Consider the following 22,085-nt stretch of genomic DNA (forward strand, 5'->3'; position numbering starts at 1 on the left):
ATCTAATGGATCCGAGCTAACATTGAACAGTTGCATTTTTATTAAAGTATACAAAGATTAATGCATACTGTAACAAATGCATTCCTCATTGATAGTCAATAGTAATGGGGATTTACTGTTTAGTAAAGTGTTACCAAATGGAGCTTAAGCGTCTAAATACTGACTTTTGGGTGGGGACCACTGAATGTTTATAAGCTTATTGTAGACAGAAAATCCTAATGAATCAAGACAGCTCGAGGTGCATTTTTCATCTGCATGTCATCTGACCTGTTCCACCTGCTGAGAAAGCTTATACACTCGATTTACCTTTCCAGTCTTGTGGTCGAACCACACCAGAGCGTGATTCCTGGACAACACTTTGCAGTCGAAGGTGGCGTTGTTCTGGGCAGGGCGACACCGGGCCACGGATCGCCCGATTCTGACCGGCTCATCCAGATAGACATGACGTTCCTGAAACGGGTGTGAATTCGGGCGACAGGTGAACACGGCCAGTGCTGAAGGCATTGAGGATGGCTTGGGTGTGCAAATCCAACCAGAGACGAAAGACAGGGTTTCTTGATCCAGACTGCCCTGTTGCTCCTATCTTTCTAATGAATTATCAGGAGAACAACACACAAAAATACGAGGCTGTCCAGTTGACCGACTACATAACTTAAAAGTACTTAGACACTATGTAGATGATTTCTTCATGCCCCCTTGCGATACCCCCATGATGCCAACCCAGCTGCCCAATTCCATACAACTCAGTTTTTTAAGATGACAGTCCACAACTTGAGCTCTTACACCTCTTTCCCAACACAATTCATTCTCATCCCCCTTCACAACCATAGGCCTAGCCACAACAACAACGCTGATATAACTAATAACCTGTTGGACCAGCTAATCTATCCTACCCAAAAAAAATTAAACATGCGTTTCTAGATTAACTGGCAATGACTTCTATATTAACGGATACAAAACATAACGTAACTACTGTAAATGCTAAACCTGATGAATATTAAGGTAAGTGGTTTTGGCTGAAGTTAACAGGACAGATCATCAGCCCAACCCTTCAATAAGACCCCTCAGTCATTCAATATAAAAAAACAAAAGCTCAAAGACAATTCAACCCAACATCACCAAGCTTTTAACTATCTGAAATTCATATAACATGCGCAAGCTCGGAAGGGGTTTTCTTCCACACGAAAGCGTTAACGTTAGCTGGCTAACTTCATGTTAGCTCGTTAGCTCCGATGAGGTAACGATGGCCTTTTATCTTCTTCTTATCAAGCCGTCTGGACTGGAAGAGAGGGTATTAATAATTCCAAATGGATTTATCCGGTGCAGAGCAGTTATTTCTTTCGTCTGTGCAACTTCCTAGTGCGGAGAATTTGCGCAAATCCAGTAACGTTATTAGCTCGCGAGCGCGATACCTAGCTTAGCTTGCTGAGGGACGCGGTAAATTCCTCTGAAAACAAACCAATAAACGAATAAAGTCCATGACACGGTCCCACGATGAGCCGTGGAGGTCTCCGCTCTCGGTGACACTGAAAACGGGAGGAAAAATCGCTGTGTGCAAGAGGATAATTGGAAGTAAGTCGTCCTCCTGAAGAGCGACACACACATACACATACACACACACAAACCGGCCACAAATCGCCGCGGGGCCGCGCACAGAAAGGGGCGGAGACTTAAAGGTGACGTGTAAACGGGGGCGGAGCTGCTGTGAAGACGAATGGCGTTTCCAGAGAAAAAGATGACGTTTTTCATATGGAATGAAAATTGATGGTATGGAAGAAGAAACATGAAGATTTTTTTTAAATAATTAATCAATAAATCAAACTTTATTACAGGCTAAAGGTTCCGAATTTGAAAGACATCAGGACAACACATAAGCAAGTCAGTGAATAAAAATACAAATAAGTACAGATAATAATAAATACTTGAATAAATTACTTAATTTTAATTTTAGTTCAGTCCTGCATTAATTTTTGTTAACTTATACAAATAATAACAGCCTTTATGAATATAAGGCAAATTATAAAGTGTTCCTGTGGCTCAGTGGAAAAGCATTGTGTAAGCAGTGCAAAAGATTGTGGGTTTGATTCCAAGGGAACACATGTTAGGTAAAAAAATATAAGCCTGAAAGCACTGTAAGTTGCTATGGATAAAAGTGTCTGTTAAATTCATGAATTAAATTAGACCATATTCATGAGGTGCTTGCTAGAATGCCTTTTTAAAACAGCATTGAAGGAGTTCTCATGAATGCTGTACACTTTTCCTTCACTATCTGGTCCAATTTATTCATTTTAAATAATCCAAGTAAGTAAAATGCTGAACTGGAAGGGTTTTACTTAATATTCATTGACAAAACAGCTTACTTAGCAAACACAGACAGCATAAAACAAATGCATATTGGCAAAATCAAAGCATTTGAAAGGGGCTTCTAGGCTCCCAGTAAGTTATTTATGGAGTTCACAGTCATCCCTAAAAGGAGGAGTGTTTCAAAGCTAACTCCGCCCCCAATCCCTGTGTTTGGACTTGAAATCTGTGGACTAAATTACACTGAACATCTGTCACACCAAATGGACCATGCTGATTTGACTCTGTCTTGCTCAGACTAATCCAATTGGTTTGTTTTGGTTCTTAATGTGACCCATAAGGAGTAATTAAGTGATCACTGTTGAAACAACTATATGCAAATAATGATGCGGTTCAGTGATGCCTGAGACTTTATATGATGTTAAAGAGACAAGCCACCATATGAACTCATATGAAAATAGACAACAGAGCTTAACATGTTATTACTTTCAACAAGAGTGCCACAGAGACTACATATTTCAGAAAGCCATCCAATAATCTTTAAATGAAACCAAACCATATTTGACCTATCAGATCGGATTAAAAATAAATAATATTAAACTTAATTATGCAAAGATGGAATTCAGAAAGGATTATGTTTTCCTCAGTTGCACTAGTTATAACTATACATTCTAAACTATAATTAGAATCATAATTTAAGAATGAATGTTTATTGGCCAAAATTACACTAAAAGCCTTGAGGGTTGCACAAAAAAAATAAAAATAAATAAATAAATAAACAAATAAATAAACTTGACATGCCAATCATAAACATTAAAAATATACATACACACACACACACACACACACACACACACACACACACACACACACACACACACACACACACACACACACACACACATATATATATATATATATATATATATATATATATATATATATATATATATATAGGTTTTTTCCCCTTAATGTTTATGGACAAATAAAAATCATTTATAAAAAGTAAGAAATTTAGTTAGCAAAGATCATGCTTCTTTTTATGTACATGGTCTCTTTATAATCAAATAAATAATCGCATATTGTATTTTATTGTTCTTTGCATTCCAAAATGTAAATCTGAAAATAAAATACACAATTATTATTATTATTATTATTATTATTATTATTATTATTATTACTATTATTATTATTATATATTTTTTTATCATACGAAAGTTAAAACTCATGGGGTTAGTACACAAGAGACGCCGTGGCTGCGTGCGCGCTCCCGTCAAAATCTTGACTTCACTTATGACGTTAGCACGCTGTTGACGCAAGCTCCGCCCCGTTCATCCTGGAAGTGTTTTTATTTACAGCTCGAGATTCTCTTGCTTTCATCAATTAAACCGAGTCCGATCACACCTGGGTCGAGCGGAGGGTAACACCATGGCCTTTCAGGGCTCTGAGGGACTGGAAGAACAGATGGAAGACCCGGAAGATACTCTGAAAGTTTCCCCGGCTGAGGAGATGCCTGTCGATGGGCCTCCAGCGGTAGAGGAGCCGCTGCTGCTGCCGTGGGACCGCTTCTCCTCCTGGCTGCACTGTATCTGTGTGGTCGGCTTCGATCTGGAGCTCGGCCAAGCTGTGGAGGTACAGCACACTGTCATATTAGCTCATATTACTGCGGTCTGTTCAGCTGTCATCTGTGAGCTAGCCTGCTAACTGTGTGGAAGTCAATGGAAAACCTGCTAGCATCAGTGGCTAACAAAAATAGCTGAGTTAGCAATTTTAATATATATATATATATATATATATATATATATATATATATATATATATATATATATATATATATATATATATAATTTGATACTTTTTATTTTATTGCAAATTACTGTAATTGCAGTTTTGCAGTACAGCAGGATATTAGAGCAGTGTAAGCAGTTCATTTTGTGCATGATACTGTGTCTGACCTGATGACCTAACCTGAGTTTTGAAAGGCTTTCAGTAGCTATGAAATATTTGTGCATTAAATGTTTTCATCTATGTGTCATTTATGCATTTGTTTGTGAAATGCAGTTTTGAAAATACAAATTGTTTTCATTTTGCATGTTATTTCTTTCTAATGCAGGTTATCTATCCTCACCACTCCAGACTCACTGAAAAAGAGGTACCAAACTGTTTATATATATATATATATAATCTCGTCCTGTCAGATTAAAATGAACTCAGATTAATTTTAAGATATTGAGTGTTCTTTGTTTCTCTCATTTTAGAAAACGAGTATATGCTATCTGTCGTTCCCAGACTCCAATTCAGGTGATTTGTATTCCATCACTATGGATTTTCTTTGTTCTTCCTGTATCTGTTGTAAATAATAAACAGCTGGTGAGATGCACAAATGCATGAATGTAGATTTGAACATCTATGAGTTGAACAAGCTTTTAATATTTAAATCCAGGGTTATTATAGTTAACCAAAACAAAAACCATAAAACCATTTTTTTACGTGAAATAAGATCAATGGGAATTGTAATAAAATATAAAAAATTTAAACTTATTGTAATTCAGCTTGTTTCCAAGGAAACATTTCTCATTTTAAGTTAGTCATATAACAAATTATAACAAGAAATATATATATATATATATATATATATATATATATATATATACATTTACATTTACATTTATGCATTTAGCAGATTTTATCCAAAGTGACTTACAGTGCATTCAGGTTAACATGTTTTATTTATTTATTTATTTTTTATATAACCTAACAAATATATATATATCTCATTGATAATAAAACATTGATGGGATTGTTAATATATTTTTAAATCCTGATATACTGTATGTGAGTCTTATTAGTCCTCAAAGTGTCTGTTTTGTGATTTAAGCAGTGCAGTCGTGTTGTGTGGCTTGTGTTTGATTTGGAGCACTGTAATTCATCTGAGTGAGTACTATGATCCTTACGCTAAATAATGTGTGTGGGTTGAGAGTTTAGCAACACCACATGCATATTCAGAAAGAAGCTCACAGCGTGGGTCGTGAAGTATCTGACTCTTCTGTATTAGAGAAGACACAGCCTGTTACTGTAGTTTGTACTAAACCTGGGTTATTAATAGCGATGCGGTACAAACGAGGAAGAACAGGATTTGAAGATTGCAGGACAGTCGTGTTAGTGACCTTGTAAACACGCGGACGCTCTTATTCTGCATGAATGTGTTTGTGGATTTCACTCTCCGCTAGTGAATCTCCTGGTGAGTTATTATTGATCATGTTCTCGTCTTTCTGAAACTGGAGAACCTGATGTATGAGCAGAAATCCTATCCTATTCTACTCACTTCAGCTCTCTTGCAATACAATATGCTATCTTACAGGATGTAGCATGTTTTGTTGAAAGCACAGATGTGTATCATATTTTACAAACTAGTAAAAAGCAATCTTCACATACTTATACTTATAATATTTAACTCATTCTTTGTGTTTGTAGGTATCCCATTACATTTTTTTCTGAGCTAAAACAATATATGTGCATGGTTCAGGTTTAGAACAAGAATCATTCGATGACATTAAAGACTTGATTTAAGGATCACAGTGAAGCTTTACTTAAGTGTTGCCACTATCCTTCAAACCACCAGGTTCTACACAAGAAATTGATTAAATAGATCGCTAAAAAATTTAATTACAGGAAAGATTTAAATCTCAAAAAAATATATCATGGTTTCCACAAATAAAACATGAAGCAGCACAACTGTTTTAAACCTGGATAATAATAAATGGTTGAATGAGCAGCAAATCTGATTATTACAGTGATTTCTGAAGATCATGTGACACTGAAGACTGGAGGAATGATGCTGAAAATACAGCTTTGATCACAGTAATAGATTACAGTTTAACAGATATTCATATAGAAAACAGATATTTTAAATTGCAATAATATTCCACAATGTAACTGTATATTTTAATCAAATAATTGCAGCTAAAATCTTACCGACCCTATTGAACTGCAGTTTAATTAATGGCATCCATTAACCATGGTGAAATCATAGCATTGCAGTGGTTTAATTAATTGATTTAACATTTTTGGGATTTAATGCACTAAGATATATACACAGGATATCCTGCTGTGAATGGACTGTTTGACAAACGTTGTAGAAAAATTCAGATGTAACCTGCTAATCAACCCTGAATCACTCTTTTACTAGAGGACCTCGGGTTCTCATTACAGATAATTACAAGGAATCAGCAAGTAACACACCAAATTAAAGTTGACTATTTGAAATGGTATTTTCTTGTAAAACATACTCCAAAAATCTGTAACTTCATGAATGAAAATGAACTTCTTTTTTTTTTTTTTTACAGTGTAGAAAGCTGCAAGTAAATTGTATTGAAGCTTGTAGTGGAAATATTAATACTTCAATTATGGGTCAATTATAAAATTGTCAGTAGTAATGTTTCGAATAAACACTGAATGGCTACCGTCACAAGCATGACTATTAAAAGCTTTGACTATTACAGAAAAAATGGCTTTGTTTTAATAAAAGTATTGACATTAAATAAACAAAAAAAAAGTATAAAAATGTCTCTCTATAAAAAATATATTTTCTCAAATTGTTATTTTAGTATCATTGAGATACTAATTTAGTTTATTTGTATATCTTCAGTTTTGACTTTAATTTGAGCTTGTTTTAGTATTCTTGTGTGTTTTGGGCATTTTTAGTTTTGTACATTTTTATTTCGGTTTTAGCAATTTTAGTACATCAAGTTAAAATAAATTAAGATCAAAAATGTTGTTGCAACAATTTGAAATTAAAGTTTTTTTTTTTAATTTATGGTTTAATTTTAGTTTTAGTTAACTATAATAACCCTGATTGGTCAACATATTTATCTTAAGTGTTTTCTGTGATAAGGACCTTTTAATAATCATCGATTTTCTTTACAGAAAAATGCCGTAAATTTTTGTTAGACCTCATTTCAGAAACATTTAACTAGAAAGTTTTGTATCTTTTTAAAAATATATATATATTTGTCAACCTATTTATTTCTCTCTTTAGTGTTTTCCATGATAATGCCCTTTTAATTATCATCTATAGCCCTAGTTATTGATTGAATCCTAATTATTAAACCGTTGTCCTGATGTAACGATTGTTGAGTAAACACTGCTTTTTATAGACTACTGTGAATGTTGCATCTGTGTTAAATTTTTTTGTGAATGTCTAAAAGACGTGTAAATGTCATGCTCATATTACACAACATACAGATAATTTATTTCAATATTTTATTATATTATCTTAGTTATTTATTTATTATTTTTTAGATTTCAAGCTTTGTGTTATTCCGTGATTTATATGATATTTTATTAGTAATAATATATTATATAATATTCTATTATTTTGTATTTATTGATTTTTCAGAGATCTGCAGCTTAGTGTTTTTCTAAGCGACGTATTTAGAGTTAATGTAGTAATTATAAATATTTCAAGACCCCTTTAAATCAAAATAGTTTTTGTGTTTAATTGTTTTTTTTTTTCAGTAGGTGTTGGATTTGATGGCATTTTTATTGTGCATTCTGAAAAAAAAGTTGAAATATAAATGTTTATTTGACATTTTAAATGAAATATGTTTTCTGGAATTCTGGAAATATTAATTGTAATGGAGAAGAAAATTTGATGACGTCTCTCACACCTGAATTTGAAGTGCCTTCATTGATGTCAAGATGCAGTTTTGCTGTACTGTGATGTAAACTAAAGCCTATTAGCTATTTTAAATGGCAAAAACACATCAAATTTGTACCATGGCTTTTATTTCTGCAGAATAGATTGATTTTGCAGCCCAGATATTGTGGCTGAAGTCAGATTTGTTTTGGAAAAAACAAGCACATCAGATGAATGGCCTTGATTCAAGCTGTGTAGTTTTGCAGATAAATGTAACCGGTTGTGTCTCTGCTCACAGGTTGTCTCGGGGACACACAGTTCTGCTTCCGTTTCCGGCAGGCCGCAGACAGGAAGTCGTCACTCGGATGTTTCCTCGACCACTTCGACCGGGATGCACCGGTCTGTCTCAAGGTCGACATCAACCTATAAATCATAACTGATCCGGTTAATGAAGCAGAGCATGCCCTTATCTGAAATACTTCTGCAAATAATCTATTGCATGTCATTATCACTAATATGAAAAATGTGCTTGTTTTCATTTTCCACAGAAAGATCAGGGCTATTACTACGGGTATGTGTACTTCAGACAGGTGCGAGACAAGTCGCTCAAGAGAGGCTACTTTCAGAAGGTACAACCAAAATGATTTATCACTTGTTGATCAGGGACATGATGAAATTAAAGTGACATCTGCTATCTGTTAGGACTTGCAGGTTGCTTCTGGCTCTGCGACAAATGATTCCAGTGAAGCATTTTTTGTCTAATTCTTGGCCCTTTAGTGCACATTATAACTTGTACAATGTTGGCTACATACACACTGCAGCTAAATACAGTTGCTTAAAGGGACAGTTCAACCAAAAAAGAAAATTCTGTAATTGATTAATCCTAAAAATGTTTCAAACCTGTGAGAATTGACTTCCATATTATGGAAAAAAATGTTTTTTGTCTGAAAGTCCTCAGTGATTCATGAAATCCAAGTCAACGGATGCCATTATTTAAGAGTCAAACAAGCATATCTAGAAGCAAAATGAATCCCTGTGGCTCCTGATGATATATTGAGGTCTTAAAGTTTTGTAAATAATGTTCAGTTTCTTGCACAGACCGTTCGATTCAGTTCATAAGAGCTCAATATAACGTCAGGAGATGATGTTGCATGTATATGCTTTTTCTTTTTTGACTCTCAAGTGATGGTAGCCATTGACTTGCATTTTATGAATCACCAAGAACTTGTTCTGTTCTGCTAAATCTTGGATGGTCTGGGGGCGAGTAAATTTACAGCTAATATTCATTTTTGGATTAACGATCCCTTTGTGATGTATTTAAACATATAAGAGCTGAATCTTCTGAATGAACGGTGCAAGAAATCTCAGGGAACGAGGAACGTCTTGACTCTTGATCTTGCTAGAAATTCTACAAACAAGAACAAGTCCATAATAAACCCAAATATTAAAAATAATACCAAATGGTTGTGACCTGCACTTGCGTACACTATTAACTGCATCGCTTTATAAGCCAAGCTCAAACAACAAACCCAAAAGCGCTTATAATAAGTGGACATGGCAATGCTTCAAAAGCGTGCCCTTAAAAGCAGCTTTCCCGAACATAAACTCCTGAAGTTATCCAGTCTTTGGTTGCTTTAATATTAATTTGGTCAGAAATAGTGGATGCCAAAACATTGCAGTCCTTACCAAGGTGTCAGCCATCACTATTTTGGTTGTGAGTTTTGTTCCATACACACAAAACACTAATTTAGAGGCTTCACTCCATTGTTTAAAAGCAGATGTCACTCCTGAAACTTCTGTTCCTGTTCTCTACTCTTATTGGTCGAGTGGTTTGTTGTAGTGATTTTGAGCACGGTTGAGTGGTGTTTTTATTCTACAGGGAGCTTTAAATGGTTTTTCACTTTGTTTTGGTTCCCAAGTCCTTACATTAAACCTGAAATCCGCCCCCAGCTAAGATCAAGTGCAGCTCTGAGTCTGAACAAGTCCCAACACTGCAGTCTGATCTATCACCAGCGACCGTTGTTCACACCCTAAAAATAGAGGCGGAGATTAGAGGGGAGAGCTGGAACTTTTCAAGTTGTTGTTTTTAAAGACGGCGAGTGTTTCGACACCTTAACACTTCGACACAGGAGGTTTCTGGGGCCTTGTAGCTTCTTATGCAATACCTGAGATGATTCACTGAGCATCAATAAAACGTTGTGGTTTGTGACATGAACGGACACAACCCCGGTTTGTTTTCTTTACTAACGGAACCATGTTGGTTACTCTAGATTCCTTACCACTCCCAACTGATTTCAGATGCATTTGAGCAAATATAAAAAATTTGCATTTGATCGTTTACTTTATAAAGCCTATGCATATTCGATGACTTTTCTGAAAAACCTGTTGCACACAATCATTGAATTGCATTATGTTTTGATCATCAAACTAAGCATTTAAATATCTTAAGTCATTATTAGAGTTACTGATATTTATGTGCATTTCTGTGTAAGTATCTGCTATTCTTTTGTGAAGATCTCAATGATCTACATTGCAATCTTCAGAATTGTATATTTTTGGTGTTATATATTTCAGCCTCTGCCCAATTATGTTTGCATAATCTTAAGCTGTTTGTTTCTCCCTGTTTTTACTATATCATACTGTATGATCCTTAAAAAAAGCCAAAACTCCAGAAATCCCCATTAATGTGTTATATAGGCTCTTAATGCATCATATTTTAATCTATGCCAGTGTGAATGTACTGCATCGTATCCTCTTTTCTGTGCTATGGAAGAACAAAGTCATAGCCAAATTATTCCTTTTATTATTGTCTGTTGTTTTGGTCTGTATCTGGAGAGGATTTTTGAACTTCATGATATTTCTCTCATCGTGTATGCATGTGTGTGTCTCGCTCCTGCAGTCTCTGGTCCTCATCAGCAAGCTGCCCTACGTGACCTTTTTCCACTCTTTGCTGAAGCTCATCGCCCCTGAATACTTTGAGAAACAGGAGCCGTTTTTAGAGGCCGGTAAGTCTTGAAAACATGGACAACACAGACTGACTCATCTTGCACCTTTTCTAATTAGAAAACCAAATAGCAAGATTATTATTTTGGCACCATAATATTAAGGACATAGTTAACCGCATTGCAACACACAGAAGAACCCCTTAGAAACTCCATAGCAACAATGACTCAACTGACAACTTAGCAATTGCATAGCAACATGCAACAATACCTCAGTACCTCTTAAAAACTGCATGGGAACATGCAACAATGATTCAGAACACTTTAGTAACAGCATAGCATGTGCAGCAGTGAAGCAGGATACCTTAGCAACAGCGTAGCAGCTTGCAACAATGACTCAGAAAACCTTAGCAACTGCGTAATACCTTAGCAACCATGTAGCATCATGCAACAATGACTCAGAACACCTTAGCAACTGCGAAATACCTTAGCAACCATGTAGCATCATGCAACAACGACTCAGAACACCTTAGCAACATGCAACAACAACTCAGAACACCTTAGCAACTGCGTAATACCTTAGCAACCGTGTAGCATCATGCAACAACGACTCAGAACACCTTAGCAACTGTGTAATACCTTAGCAACCGCGTAGCAACATGCAACAACTCAGAACACCTTAGCAACTGCGAAATACCTTAGCAACCGTGTAGCAACATGCAACAATGACTCAGAATACCTTAGCAACTGTGTAATACCTTAGCAATCGTGTAGCATCATGCAACAACGACTCAGAACATCTTAGCAACTGCGTAATACCTTAGCAACCGTGTAGCATCATGCAACAACGACTCAGAACACCTTAGCAACTACGTAATACCTTAGCAACAGTGTAGCATCATGCAACAATGACTCAGAACACCTTAGCAACTGTGTAATACCTTAGCAACAGTGTAGCATCATGCAACAATGACTCAGAACATCTTAGCAACTGCGTAATACCTTAGCAACAGTGTAGCATCATGCAACAATGACTCAGAACACCTTAGCAACTGTGTAATACCTTAGCAACAGTGTAGCAACATGCAACTGACTCAGAACACCTTAGCAACTACGTAATACCTTAGCAACCGTGTAGCATCATGCAACAATGACTCAGAACACCTTAGCAACAGCATAATACCTTAGCAACCGCGTGGCAACATGCAACAAGGACTCAGAACACCTTAGCAACTGCATAATACCTTAGCAACCGCGTAGCAACATGCAACAAGGACTCAGAACACCTTAGCAACTGCGTAATACCTTAGCAACCGTGTAGCATCATGCAACAACGACTCAGAACACCTTAGCAACATGCAACAACGACTCAGAACACCTTAGCAACTGCGTAATACCTTAGCAACCGTGTAGCATCATGCAACAACGACTCAGAACACCTTAGCAACTGCATAATACCTTAGCAACCGCGTAGCAACATGCAACAAGGACTCAGAACACCTTAGCAACTGCGTAATACCTTAGCAACCGTGTGGCAACATGCAACAATGACTCAGAACACCTTAGCAACTGAGTAATACCTTAGCAACCGTGTGGCATCATGCAACAACTCAGAACACCTTAGCAACTGTGAAATACCTTAGCAACCGTGTAGCAACATGCAACAATGACTCAGAATACCTTAGCAACTGTGTAATACCTTAGCAATCGTGTAGCATCATGCAACAACGACTCAGAACATCTTAGCAACTGCGTAATACCTTAGCAACCGTGTAGCATCATGCAACAACGACTCAGAACACCTTAGCCACTGTGTAATACCTTAGTAACCGTGTGGTATCATGCAACAACGACTCAGAACACCTTAGCAACATGCAACAACGACTCAGAACACCTTAGCAACATGCAACAACGACTCAGAACACCTTAGCAACTGCGTAATACCTTAGCAACCGTGTAGCATCATGCAACAACGACTCAGAAAACCTTAGCAACTGCATAATACCTTAGCAACCATGTAGCGTCATGCAACAACGACTCAGAACACCTTAGCCACTGTGTAATACCTTAGCAACAGTGTAGCATCATGCAACAATGACTCAGAACACCTTAGCAACTGCGAAATACCTTAGCAACTGTGTAGCAACATGCAACAATGACTCAGAACACCTTAGCAACTGCGAAATACCTTAGCAACTGTGTAGCAACATGCAACAACGACTCAGAACACCTTAGCAACATGCAACAACAACTCAGAACACCTTAGCAACTGCGTAATACCTTAGCAACCGTGTAGCATCATGCAACAACGACTCAGAACACCTTAGCAACTGTGTAATACCTTAGCAACCGCGTAGCAACATGCAACAACTCAGAACACCTTAGCAACTGCGAAATACCTTAGCAACCGTGTAGCAACATGCAACAATGACTCAGAATACCTTAGCAACTGTGTAATACCTTAGCAATCGTGTAGCATCATGCAACAACGACTCAGAACATCTTAGCAACTGCGTAATACCTTAGCAACCGTGTAGCATCATGCAACAACGACTCAGAACACCTTAGCAACTACGTAATACCTTAGCAACAGTGTAGCATCATGCAACAATGACTCAGAACACCTTAGCAACTGTGTAATACCTTAGCAACAGTGTAGCATCATGCAACAATGACTCAGAACATCTTAGCAACTGCGTAATACCTTAGCAACAGTGTAGCATCATGCAACAATGACTCAGAACACCTTAGCAACTGTGTAATACCTTAGCAACAGTGTAGCATCATGCAACAATGACTCAGAACACCTTAGGAACTGCGAAATACCTTAGCAACTGTGTAGCAACATGCAACAACGACTCAGAACACCTTAGCAACATGCAACAACAACTCAGAACACCTTAGCAACTGCGTAATACCTTAGCAACCGTGTAGCATCATGCAACAATGACTCAGAACACCTTAGCAACTGTGTAATACCTTAGCAACCGTGTACAATCATGCAACAATTACTCAGAACAGAACTACATGGCAACATTCCTCAATTCTAAAATTAAATAGTCTGTAAATCATGTTGCCTATTCTTGTTTTTTCTTGCTGAACTTAATGTATTGATGAATGTTGTATGTTTTTGCGTTGAAGCATGTAATGACATTGACCGCTGGCCCACGCCGTGTCCGGGGAAGATCCTCACGCTCCCCATCATGGGTGTGGTCATGAAGGTAACTTTTTATCTTCTTATTTCTTTCTTTCTTTGCAAGATGTCAGCTAAGTGTTTGAATATCCGTTGCACTTTTTTAACGGCTGCTGCTGTCTGCTCTCCTCAGTTGCGAATCCCCACGTGTTATGACAAGCCTGGAACGTCTCAGCTTGTCCAGTCCGCGCCGGTATGAACCACACCACCACTGACATATTCAGAGGGATTACGTCAGTGTGCTTCCATGTATTGAGTCTGATCTTTCATTCACAGAGTGACAGTCTAGTGTCCATCGTTCTGCCCACTGTCCATGAAGTGGATCTTTTCAGGTAAAGCATGTTTATTGTGTGCTAGTGTGGCTCGTACATATTGTACTATATTGCATAGTTGGGCTGGGTTTGTTTATTACTTCTCCTCTGGGGCCTCCTGCTGGTAACAGAGAAAAGTGCAAGTTGTTGACATACACTAGAAGTCTCTTCTGCTCACCAAGTCTGCATTTATTCAATTAAAAATACAGTAAAAAGCTTTAATATTGTGAAAATGTTTTATGATTTAATATAAGTATTTTCTATGCGAATATTCTCTAAAATGTAATTTATTCCTGTGATGCACAGCTGAATTTTCAGCATAATTCCTCCAGTCTTCAGTGTCACATGATCCTTCAGAAATCATTCTGATATGATGATTTGCTGCTCAAGAAACATTTCTGAAAACAGTTGTGCTGCTTCATATTTTTGTGAAAACCCTGATACATTTAGTTTTTCAGGATTCTTTAATGAACAGAACATTAAAAGAAGCAGTTATTTGAAATAGAAATATTGTGTAACATTAAGAATGTCTTCATGGTCACTTTTTTAACGCATAAAAGTTTTAATCAAAATTTCAAACTGTGTTGGTCATAAAATGTTTATTAAGACTGAATTTCCTCCGAATTGCCTGCATATTTCACATTAAATGGTATTGAAAAAAAAAATCCTATATATTCCAGCATCCAGTTAATGATCTGTTGTGTAATTTATCCTAATATTCTCATTGTTTCTTGTGTTGTAGGTGTTTCCATCCAGTGTTTTTTCATATTCAGATGTTATGGGAGCTTGTGTTGCTCGGTGAAGCGTTGGTGGTCATGGCCCCATCACCGGCAGAATCTTCAGACACTGTTTTGGCATTGGTCAGGTACAGCAAATAATAATATTAATAAAATAATAAGCCATGTGAGGTGGTGTTACAGTGATTTTACCACTGCTAAGAGGTGTAAAGACCCTTTAACCATGGTAAAATCACTGTAATGTGTGGCCTCCTCTTAATATATATATATTTTTTTTTTTTTTTTTATTAAAACTTCTAAAATGAAAGGAAAACATATTAATAAAAACTAAATCAGTCATATATCAGTGATACTAAAATAAAACTGTGCAAGTAATTTTTGTGATTATTATTAGTAAGATGCATGTTCGTTGCAGGTTGTTTATGATATAGAATTCAATTTACATGCTTTTTTTTTTATAATCAATCCGATCATATTTTATAGCCGAATCTGTATTTTATGAGATTACCTTAAGATGCATCAGAAACGATCACATCTCTGTATGCAGATATGATATATATATTTGATATAACACTAAATGTTTGCCTACAGTTGTTGATGACATCACTCTGTGTTGAAAATGCAGGAGGAAACTTCTTTCTTAAATCATCATCACGTTTCTCTCTGATTGCACATGACATGAATTTAGAAATTGCACATCAGTGAGTGAACTCTAGACGTGCACAGAAGCCAAACACCCATCTTCAGTAGTTCTTCCTTTGTGCTTTTTATAAAATGATAATGCTTTTGGCAAACAGACATATAGGACTCATTTGAACACAATTGTATTATATCTAAATCCATTCCATTGTGCAAAAAAGTCCAGTGAGCGTCCAGGTGCATGGGGTGTAATGCAGTACTCAGCAGCAGACAGATCGGGTTAATGCTGAGTTTCACACGCTGTGGTCGACCTTGAAGAAGGGCAGCTAGATAATTGTGAAGTCAGTTGATGTGTGTGATATAGAGACTCCAGAGACACTGTTACACACCACACTGAGTTTACCGTGAGCAGAATATTTCACTTTCTAATGATTCAGACTGATCTGTCTCTGTCTCCGTGCAGCTGTATCTCTCCGCTGCGCTACTGCAGTGATTTCCGGCCGTACTTCACCATTCATGACAGTGAGTTTAAGGAATACACCACTCGAACACAAGCACCGTAAGTAAACCGTGTAAAATATTTCACATGCATGAAGAAAGAAACTGGATGTATGCGGTTCAATCAGTCTTTTTTATATACCATATTTTTCGGACTATAAGTTGCATTTATTTATAACCAAGAGAAAACATTTCCGTCTACAGCCGCGAGAGGGCGCTCTATGCTGCTCATTGTAGACTACAGGAGCACTGATCAGCATTATAGCGCCCTCTGGCGGCTGGAGACGGTAATGTTTTATCTTGGTTCATTTCTCTTGGTTCATGTCAAATTAATTTTGATAAATAGGTCGCACCTGACTATAGGTCGCAGGACCAGCCAAACTATGAAAAAAAAGTGTGACTTATAGTACGGAAAATACCGTAGTTTATATATACATATATATTTTATGTATTTTTTAAATAATGTGTTTTGATATTGAAATATTTTATTTTATTATAATTTATTATGAAATTACATTTTCCCAAAAAAGCAAAGTTTGTTTGAGTAAAGTGACAGCGACTATCCCTTTCCTTATTTTTGTATAAAACATACAATATTTTAATATGTTTTGCCTTTGTGTAACTTGGTTTGATTACATTTATTTATAATAATTATATTTACATTTATTTATGATTACATTTAACCTGTTAAATGTCACCCCGTCCCGTATACGGGACACCTACATTGACTATACTATATTACAATCAAATTTAATCTAATCTTGACAAACTATATATCGTTGGAAAGGTCTAAGACTCCCAAATATATATTATACCAATATTTTTTGTTAAAAATTATGTAGGAAAAGTAATAGATCAATTTATGACAAGAGTGCACCCTCAGAAAAAAAAAAAAACTTCCTTGTTGCCTTTTTCTCTATCACATTTTAGAAATCATCAGACGTTATATATCACTTGAAAACATAAAATCTCAAAATTCATCCTTCAAAACACATTTTAAAATCAGACATTGCATTACCATGTAAATGGCACATCAAAATCATGTTACAAAATGTTTTCAGTCGAGAAATATACAAATTTAGGTTTGTATCATGCACATTCAATTCTATCTTCAAAAACGTGAGTGACAGTTATCAGGTTAATATACTAATTAAATATTGAAATATTTTATTAGAATACATGTAGTTTATTGTGAGTGCCCAATAGATATAAAAACTGTATTTTTCCAGATAGATTAAATATAAACTTTAATATAAATCAGCATTTATATGAGTGCCATAACTGAGGGACTATTCCTGTCCTTTTTTATATTTAATCTACAATATATTAATGTTTTTTGCATTTGTAAAAGTTAATTATTGTCATTGAATGTATTTATTATGTTTAAAATTGTATTTATTAATATATTTAATGTATTGTATTAAATATTGAAATATTTATCGTAATTTATTATAATACATATAATTTAAATGTTTTTTATTTTTTCAAAAACCAACAGTGAAGTTACTTAGATACTAATAATGTTCCAGTAATGTTGTTTTTTCTAATGCTTTTTTTGTTTTGTTTTTTATTTAATTGTTTTCATTAAATGCTTTCAAAATTATTATAATTTAGTTTATAAATATATTTAATATAGCAGATTAAATATAGCAATATTAATTGTATTTTATCACAATATTGTTTTGTAATACATTTATTTTATAATATTATATTTTATTTTTATTCATTAATTTTTTTTTTCTGTTTGTGTTTGTAGACAGGTGTGTAATATATCGAGTTTCTCGTTCTTTTGACCTACAAACGAAGCGTGTAATTCGATCAGTGTCACGCAGGATGATGTATGATAGACGAGATGCTACTCTGCGTTCAGATCGATGGATGAGGATATTTCTGGAGCTCAGACAGGAAGTGTTTGTGTCACTAGCTCTCTCTGTGTTAACCCTACACTGTTTTTCTGTAGGCCTTCAGTCATTCTGGGAGTTACAAACCCATTTTTCGCCAAAACTCTGCAGCACTGGCCTCACATCATCCGCATCGGAGACATGAAACAAGCAGGTTCTGACCTTTAATTATAAAGTTAGATAGAATTAGATATGTTTGAGAAATATTATGACTTATATTAACGTTAAACACAAACGTCAATATATTACTTTTTCATTAAAAACTGTAATATAACCTCTTTTTCTTTTATTTTTTTTTGTAAAGGAGAGATGGCCAAACAAATGAAAGTGAAGAAACTAAAAAACCTGAAGACTTTGGACTCAAAACCTGGTGAGACTCTTCTTTCTGGTAATGTTTGAGTTAAACTGTAGTCCCTGACTCCAAACTGTAAAAGCATATAAATAAAACTGGGTGTTACACTGAAGGTTTCTTGGTTTGGCGTGTTCTCTCAGGTGTCTACACTGCATATAAACCCTTCCTGAACAAAGACGAGGACATTATCAAGCAGCTGCAGAAGGTGAGTGTCTCTCTGCTGTTTTATATCACTGCTGAAACATTCAAGCGCATGAATAAATTCACTATTTTCGCTGTTAACATCAGGGAGTCCAACAGAAGCGTCCTTCAGCGGCCCAGAATGCAATTCTGCGTCGATATTTCCTGGAACTTACACAGAGTTTCATCATACCACTGGTAAGAACGTTTCTTTGCATGCAAAATCAAACCGTTCACATGTGCCCCGCTCTGTCCTGAACAGTGTTATTGCTAACTAATACTGCTAACATCACTACTATTAACAGAAATAAAGCTGAAAATTTAAATATTGCATGAAAAATGTTAACAAGAATTAGTAATGTTGCCTTCGCAAATCTATGAAAGAAGTTAATAAGTCCGAAGTATAGAAATAAAGCTAGATAGATGTATTTAAAACTGACAAAAGCACATGATTAAATTATATGAAACTGAAAACAAATACTGAAATAATATATCAGTAATGCTAAAATAACACTGTTCCTGAAAACCTGCTAAATGCATGTTAAAGTAATGAAATGCGGATCTAATTTAATATGATATGGTTGATTTGCAGGAGCGTTATGTGGCCAGTCTAATGCCTCTACAGAAGAGCATCTCTCCCTGGAAAGTAAGAGATTTTTACTCACCAGATGTTTTACTGTGCAATTAAAGGATTTGGTCATTTTTATGAATACCGTATTTTCCGGACTATAAGTCGCACTTTTTTTTCATACTTTGGCTGGTCCTGAGACTTATAATCAGATGCGACTTATCAAAATTAATTTGACATGAACCAAGAGAAAACATTACCGTCTACAGCCGCCAGAGGGCGCTCTATGCTGTTCAGTTCTCCTGTAGTCTACACAGAAGACATAGAGCGCCCTCTCGTGGCTGGAGACGGTAATGTTTTCTCTTGGTTCTTGGTTCTAAATAAATGCTACTTATAGTCCAGTGCGACTTATATATGTGTTTTTTCCTCATCATGACGTATTTTTGGACTGATGCGACTTATAATCCGAAAAATACGGTACTCACAATGTTTCTCTTTGTTTTGTTTCCTTCCTCAGAGTCCTCCCCAGCTTCGGCCGTTCAACCAGGAGGAGTTTATGAAGACGCTGGAGAAGGCCGGACCTCAGCTCACCTCACGACTCAAAGGAGACTGGATCGGCCTCTACAGGTGCACATTTATATAATGTGTGTATATGTATATATAGGAAGTAAAGGGTAGTATAGTAGAATATCATAGTTTTAGCTTAAATATGAAGCATCACAAATTTTCTTGTGCAGAAAATTAGTATATTATAGAATGATTTCTGAAGATCATGTGACACAGAAGACTGGAGGAATGCTGCTGAAAATACAGCGGAGCATCACAGAAATAAATTACATTTTACAGTATATTCACATAGAAAATGGTTATTTGTAATTGTAAAAATATTTCCTAATATTAGTCTTTTTACTGTATTTTTGAGCACATAAATGCAGCCTTGGTCTTTAACGTTTCTCGAACTCGACTCGCGCAGGCAGTTCCTGAGGACTCCGAACTTCGACGGCTGGTTCAGGAACCGCAGGAAGGAGATGATGCAGAAGCTGGAAGCTCTTCATCTGGAGGCGCTGTGTGAGGAAGACCTGCGGCTGCGGATACAGAAACACACCGAGGTGGAGACGGTCGACCTGGTGCTCAAACTCAAGGAGAAACTGGTGAGCACTGCACTCATCCTGTGCATACTTCTCCCAAAAATGAACATTTGCTGAAAATAACTATAGGTCATCCAAGATTAGAGTTTGTTTCTTCATCAGATTTGGAGAAATGTAGCATTGCATCACTTGCTCACCAATGAATGCTCTGCAGTGAATGGGTGCCGTCAGAACGAGAGTCCAAACAGCTGATAAAAACATCATGCTAAATTTCTCCAAATCTGATGAAGAAACAAGCTCATCTAGATCTTGGATGGCTTGAAAAACCTCTGCTTGACAGATCATATGATTGGTTTGCTGGTTACTCCAGATATCTAAAATATTGAAAATTGAAATGCATGAGACAGAGTCTGATTTGCTATAATTAATTCCCAGAATCGTCTCACATCATTAAAAATCATGCATTTAAATGCGAGATAACATGACATCATTTGTCTTGTCATTTAATATGAAGGGAAAAAGTCTTGCATGCATCCCTAGTTGTGTCAACTTATTATTTTATTACTGATATTTTCAGTTTCCCACGTGTTCTTTTAAATGCATAGAATGGAAATGCCACTTTGTTTGCAATATTTTATGCGATTTTCTTATTTAAAACACAACTTTGGTTGGAAAAATAGCTATTGTCATATTCAGTGAAAAAAATGGTGTATAGACATTTTAAATTAGAAATTGCTATTTGAATTTCATGAATGATTACAAAGAAACAGCATTGAATTAAATGTGAAGTTTTGTAGTAGAAAGACTGAAAATAGTTATTTCTTTGTAATAGTCTTTGTTTACAAATGTATTTTTCACTATTTCACTCAGAAATTGCGAGTAAATTTATCAGTTACAAATAAACAGCAAGTAACACATTGAAATAAACATGACATTTTTAAAGTAGAACTACTCAAATAAAAACCTGCTTCAGTAGTCTGTTTATAACTTTTAAAAAAAGACTTTAATTAAACCTGAAATTCTGTAAAAATTAAAGTAAAAAAGACTAGTATTTTCTTATTAAATGTACTCCTGTAATCGTTTTTATTCACAGCTTTGAAAATATTTTTTACAGTGTGTACATCGACTGCATAAATGTGTAATTAAATTCATACGCTGCTTTCCATCGTGTGTCTCAGACTCAGGCCGAGAAGGATCAGCTTCCTGTCAAACCAGGAACTCTTCCCAAACTGCAGGCCCATATCGAGAGCATCATCCTGTCTCTTCCTGAGGACCTGCAGGGCATCCTACACAAACCTCCGAGCCCCTGACCCTCAGCCACAGACACCTGCTAGATTTCTGCTCTGTTCTCCTCAAGTGCACTTGTTGCTGCCCTTGAACGGACAATGCTGGCATTGCCAAAAACCACACAGGAAGTGACTGTGCCTGAGCGTGAGAGGGGCGAATGTTGGCAGAATGATGCACGCGTGTCACGGACACATTCTGAGTCTCTCTGCTGTAAGTCTCACCGTGTGAGATTAACATTCCCTTTGCTTTTAAACATGAAGATGGAGTCAGGAAAGAGAGATCTGTGAAAGATTGTGCTGTCACACCAGAACATCAAATCTGCTTCATAAGAACACATCCAGGTCATCCGTAAGCTCAAAATCAGGAAATTATAGTTTGCATAAAGTAAAGGAAGCCTATTTTAAGTCCATTGAGTCTAATGTGTTTACATTCTGTAATGATCCTGAGATT

General features: G+C 36.1%; 2 protein-coding genes across 6 annotated transcripts in view; one reads left to right on the forward strand and one right to left on the reverse strand.

Moving 5' to 3' along the window:
- The window catches only part of LOC113055440 (sarcolemmal membrane-associated protein-like), a 48,568-nt gene extending 46,921 nt beyond the window's left edge, over positions 1–1,647 (reverse strand). For all 5 annotated transcript variants that reach the window (XM_026221754.1, XM_026221751.1, XM_026221752.1 and 2 more), the window contains exon 1: positions 307–1,647. In XM_026221754.1, coding sequence (XP_026077539.1) covers positions 307–504 — 198 coding nt within the window. In that variant the 5' untranslated portion in view covers positions 505–1,647. The remainder of the gene's footprint in view (positions 1–306) is intronic.
- A 1,969-nt stretch (positions 1,648–3,616) lies between these two features.
- LOC113055441 (protein DENND6A-like) overlaps positions 3,617–22,085 on the forward strand; it is a 20,428-nt gene continuing 1,959 nt past the window's right edge. The window contains exons 1-19 of the mRNA XM_026221756.1: positions 3,617–3,933; positions 4,415–4,453; positions 4,560–4,602; positions 8,238–8,350; positions 8,488–8,568; positions 10,839–10,944; positions 14,023–14,102; positions 14,208–14,267; positions 14,351–14,406; positions 15,128–15,250; positions 16,225–16,320; positions 18,220–18,314; positions 18,465–18,530; positions 18,653–18,717; positions 18,801–18,890; positions 19,285–19,338; positions 19,778–19,887; positions 20,234–20,411; positions 21,527–22,085. The exon at positions 21,527–22,085 is cut by the window's right edge and continues 1,959 nt beyond it. Of these exons, the coding sequence (XP_026077541.1) occupies positions 3,730–3,933; positions 4,415–4,453; positions 4,560–4,602; positions 8,238–8,350; positions 8,488–8,568; positions 10,839–10,944; positions 14,023–14,102; positions 14,208–14,267; positions 14,351–14,406; positions 15,128–15,250; positions 16,225–16,320; positions 18,220–18,314; positions 18,465–18,530; positions 18,653–18,717; positions 18,801–18,890; positions 19,285–19,338; positions 19,778–19,887; positions 20,234–20,411; positions 21,527–21,658 (1,791 nt within the window). The 5' untranslated portion in view covers positions 3,617–3,729 and the 3' untranslated portion in view covers positions 21,659–22,085. The remainder of the gene's footprint in view (positions 3,934–4,414; positions 4,454–4,559; positions 4,603–8,237; positions 8,351–8,487; positions 8,569–10,838; positions 10,945–14,022; positions 14,103–14,207; positions 14,268–14,350; positions 14,407–15,127; positions 15,251–16,224; positions 16,321–18,219; positions 18,315–18,464; positions 18,531–18,652; positions 18,718–18,800; positions 18,891–19,284; positions 19,339–19,777; positions 19,888–20,233; positions 20,412–21,526) is intronic.

This window comes from Carassius auratus, chromosome 36, assembly GCF_003368295.1.
Source record: "Carassius auratus strain Wakin chromosome 36, ASM336829v1, whole genome shotgun sequence".
NCBI classification, from domain to species: Eukaryota; Metazoa; Chordata; class Actinopteri; order Cypriniformes; family Cyprinidae; genus Carassius; species Carassius auratus.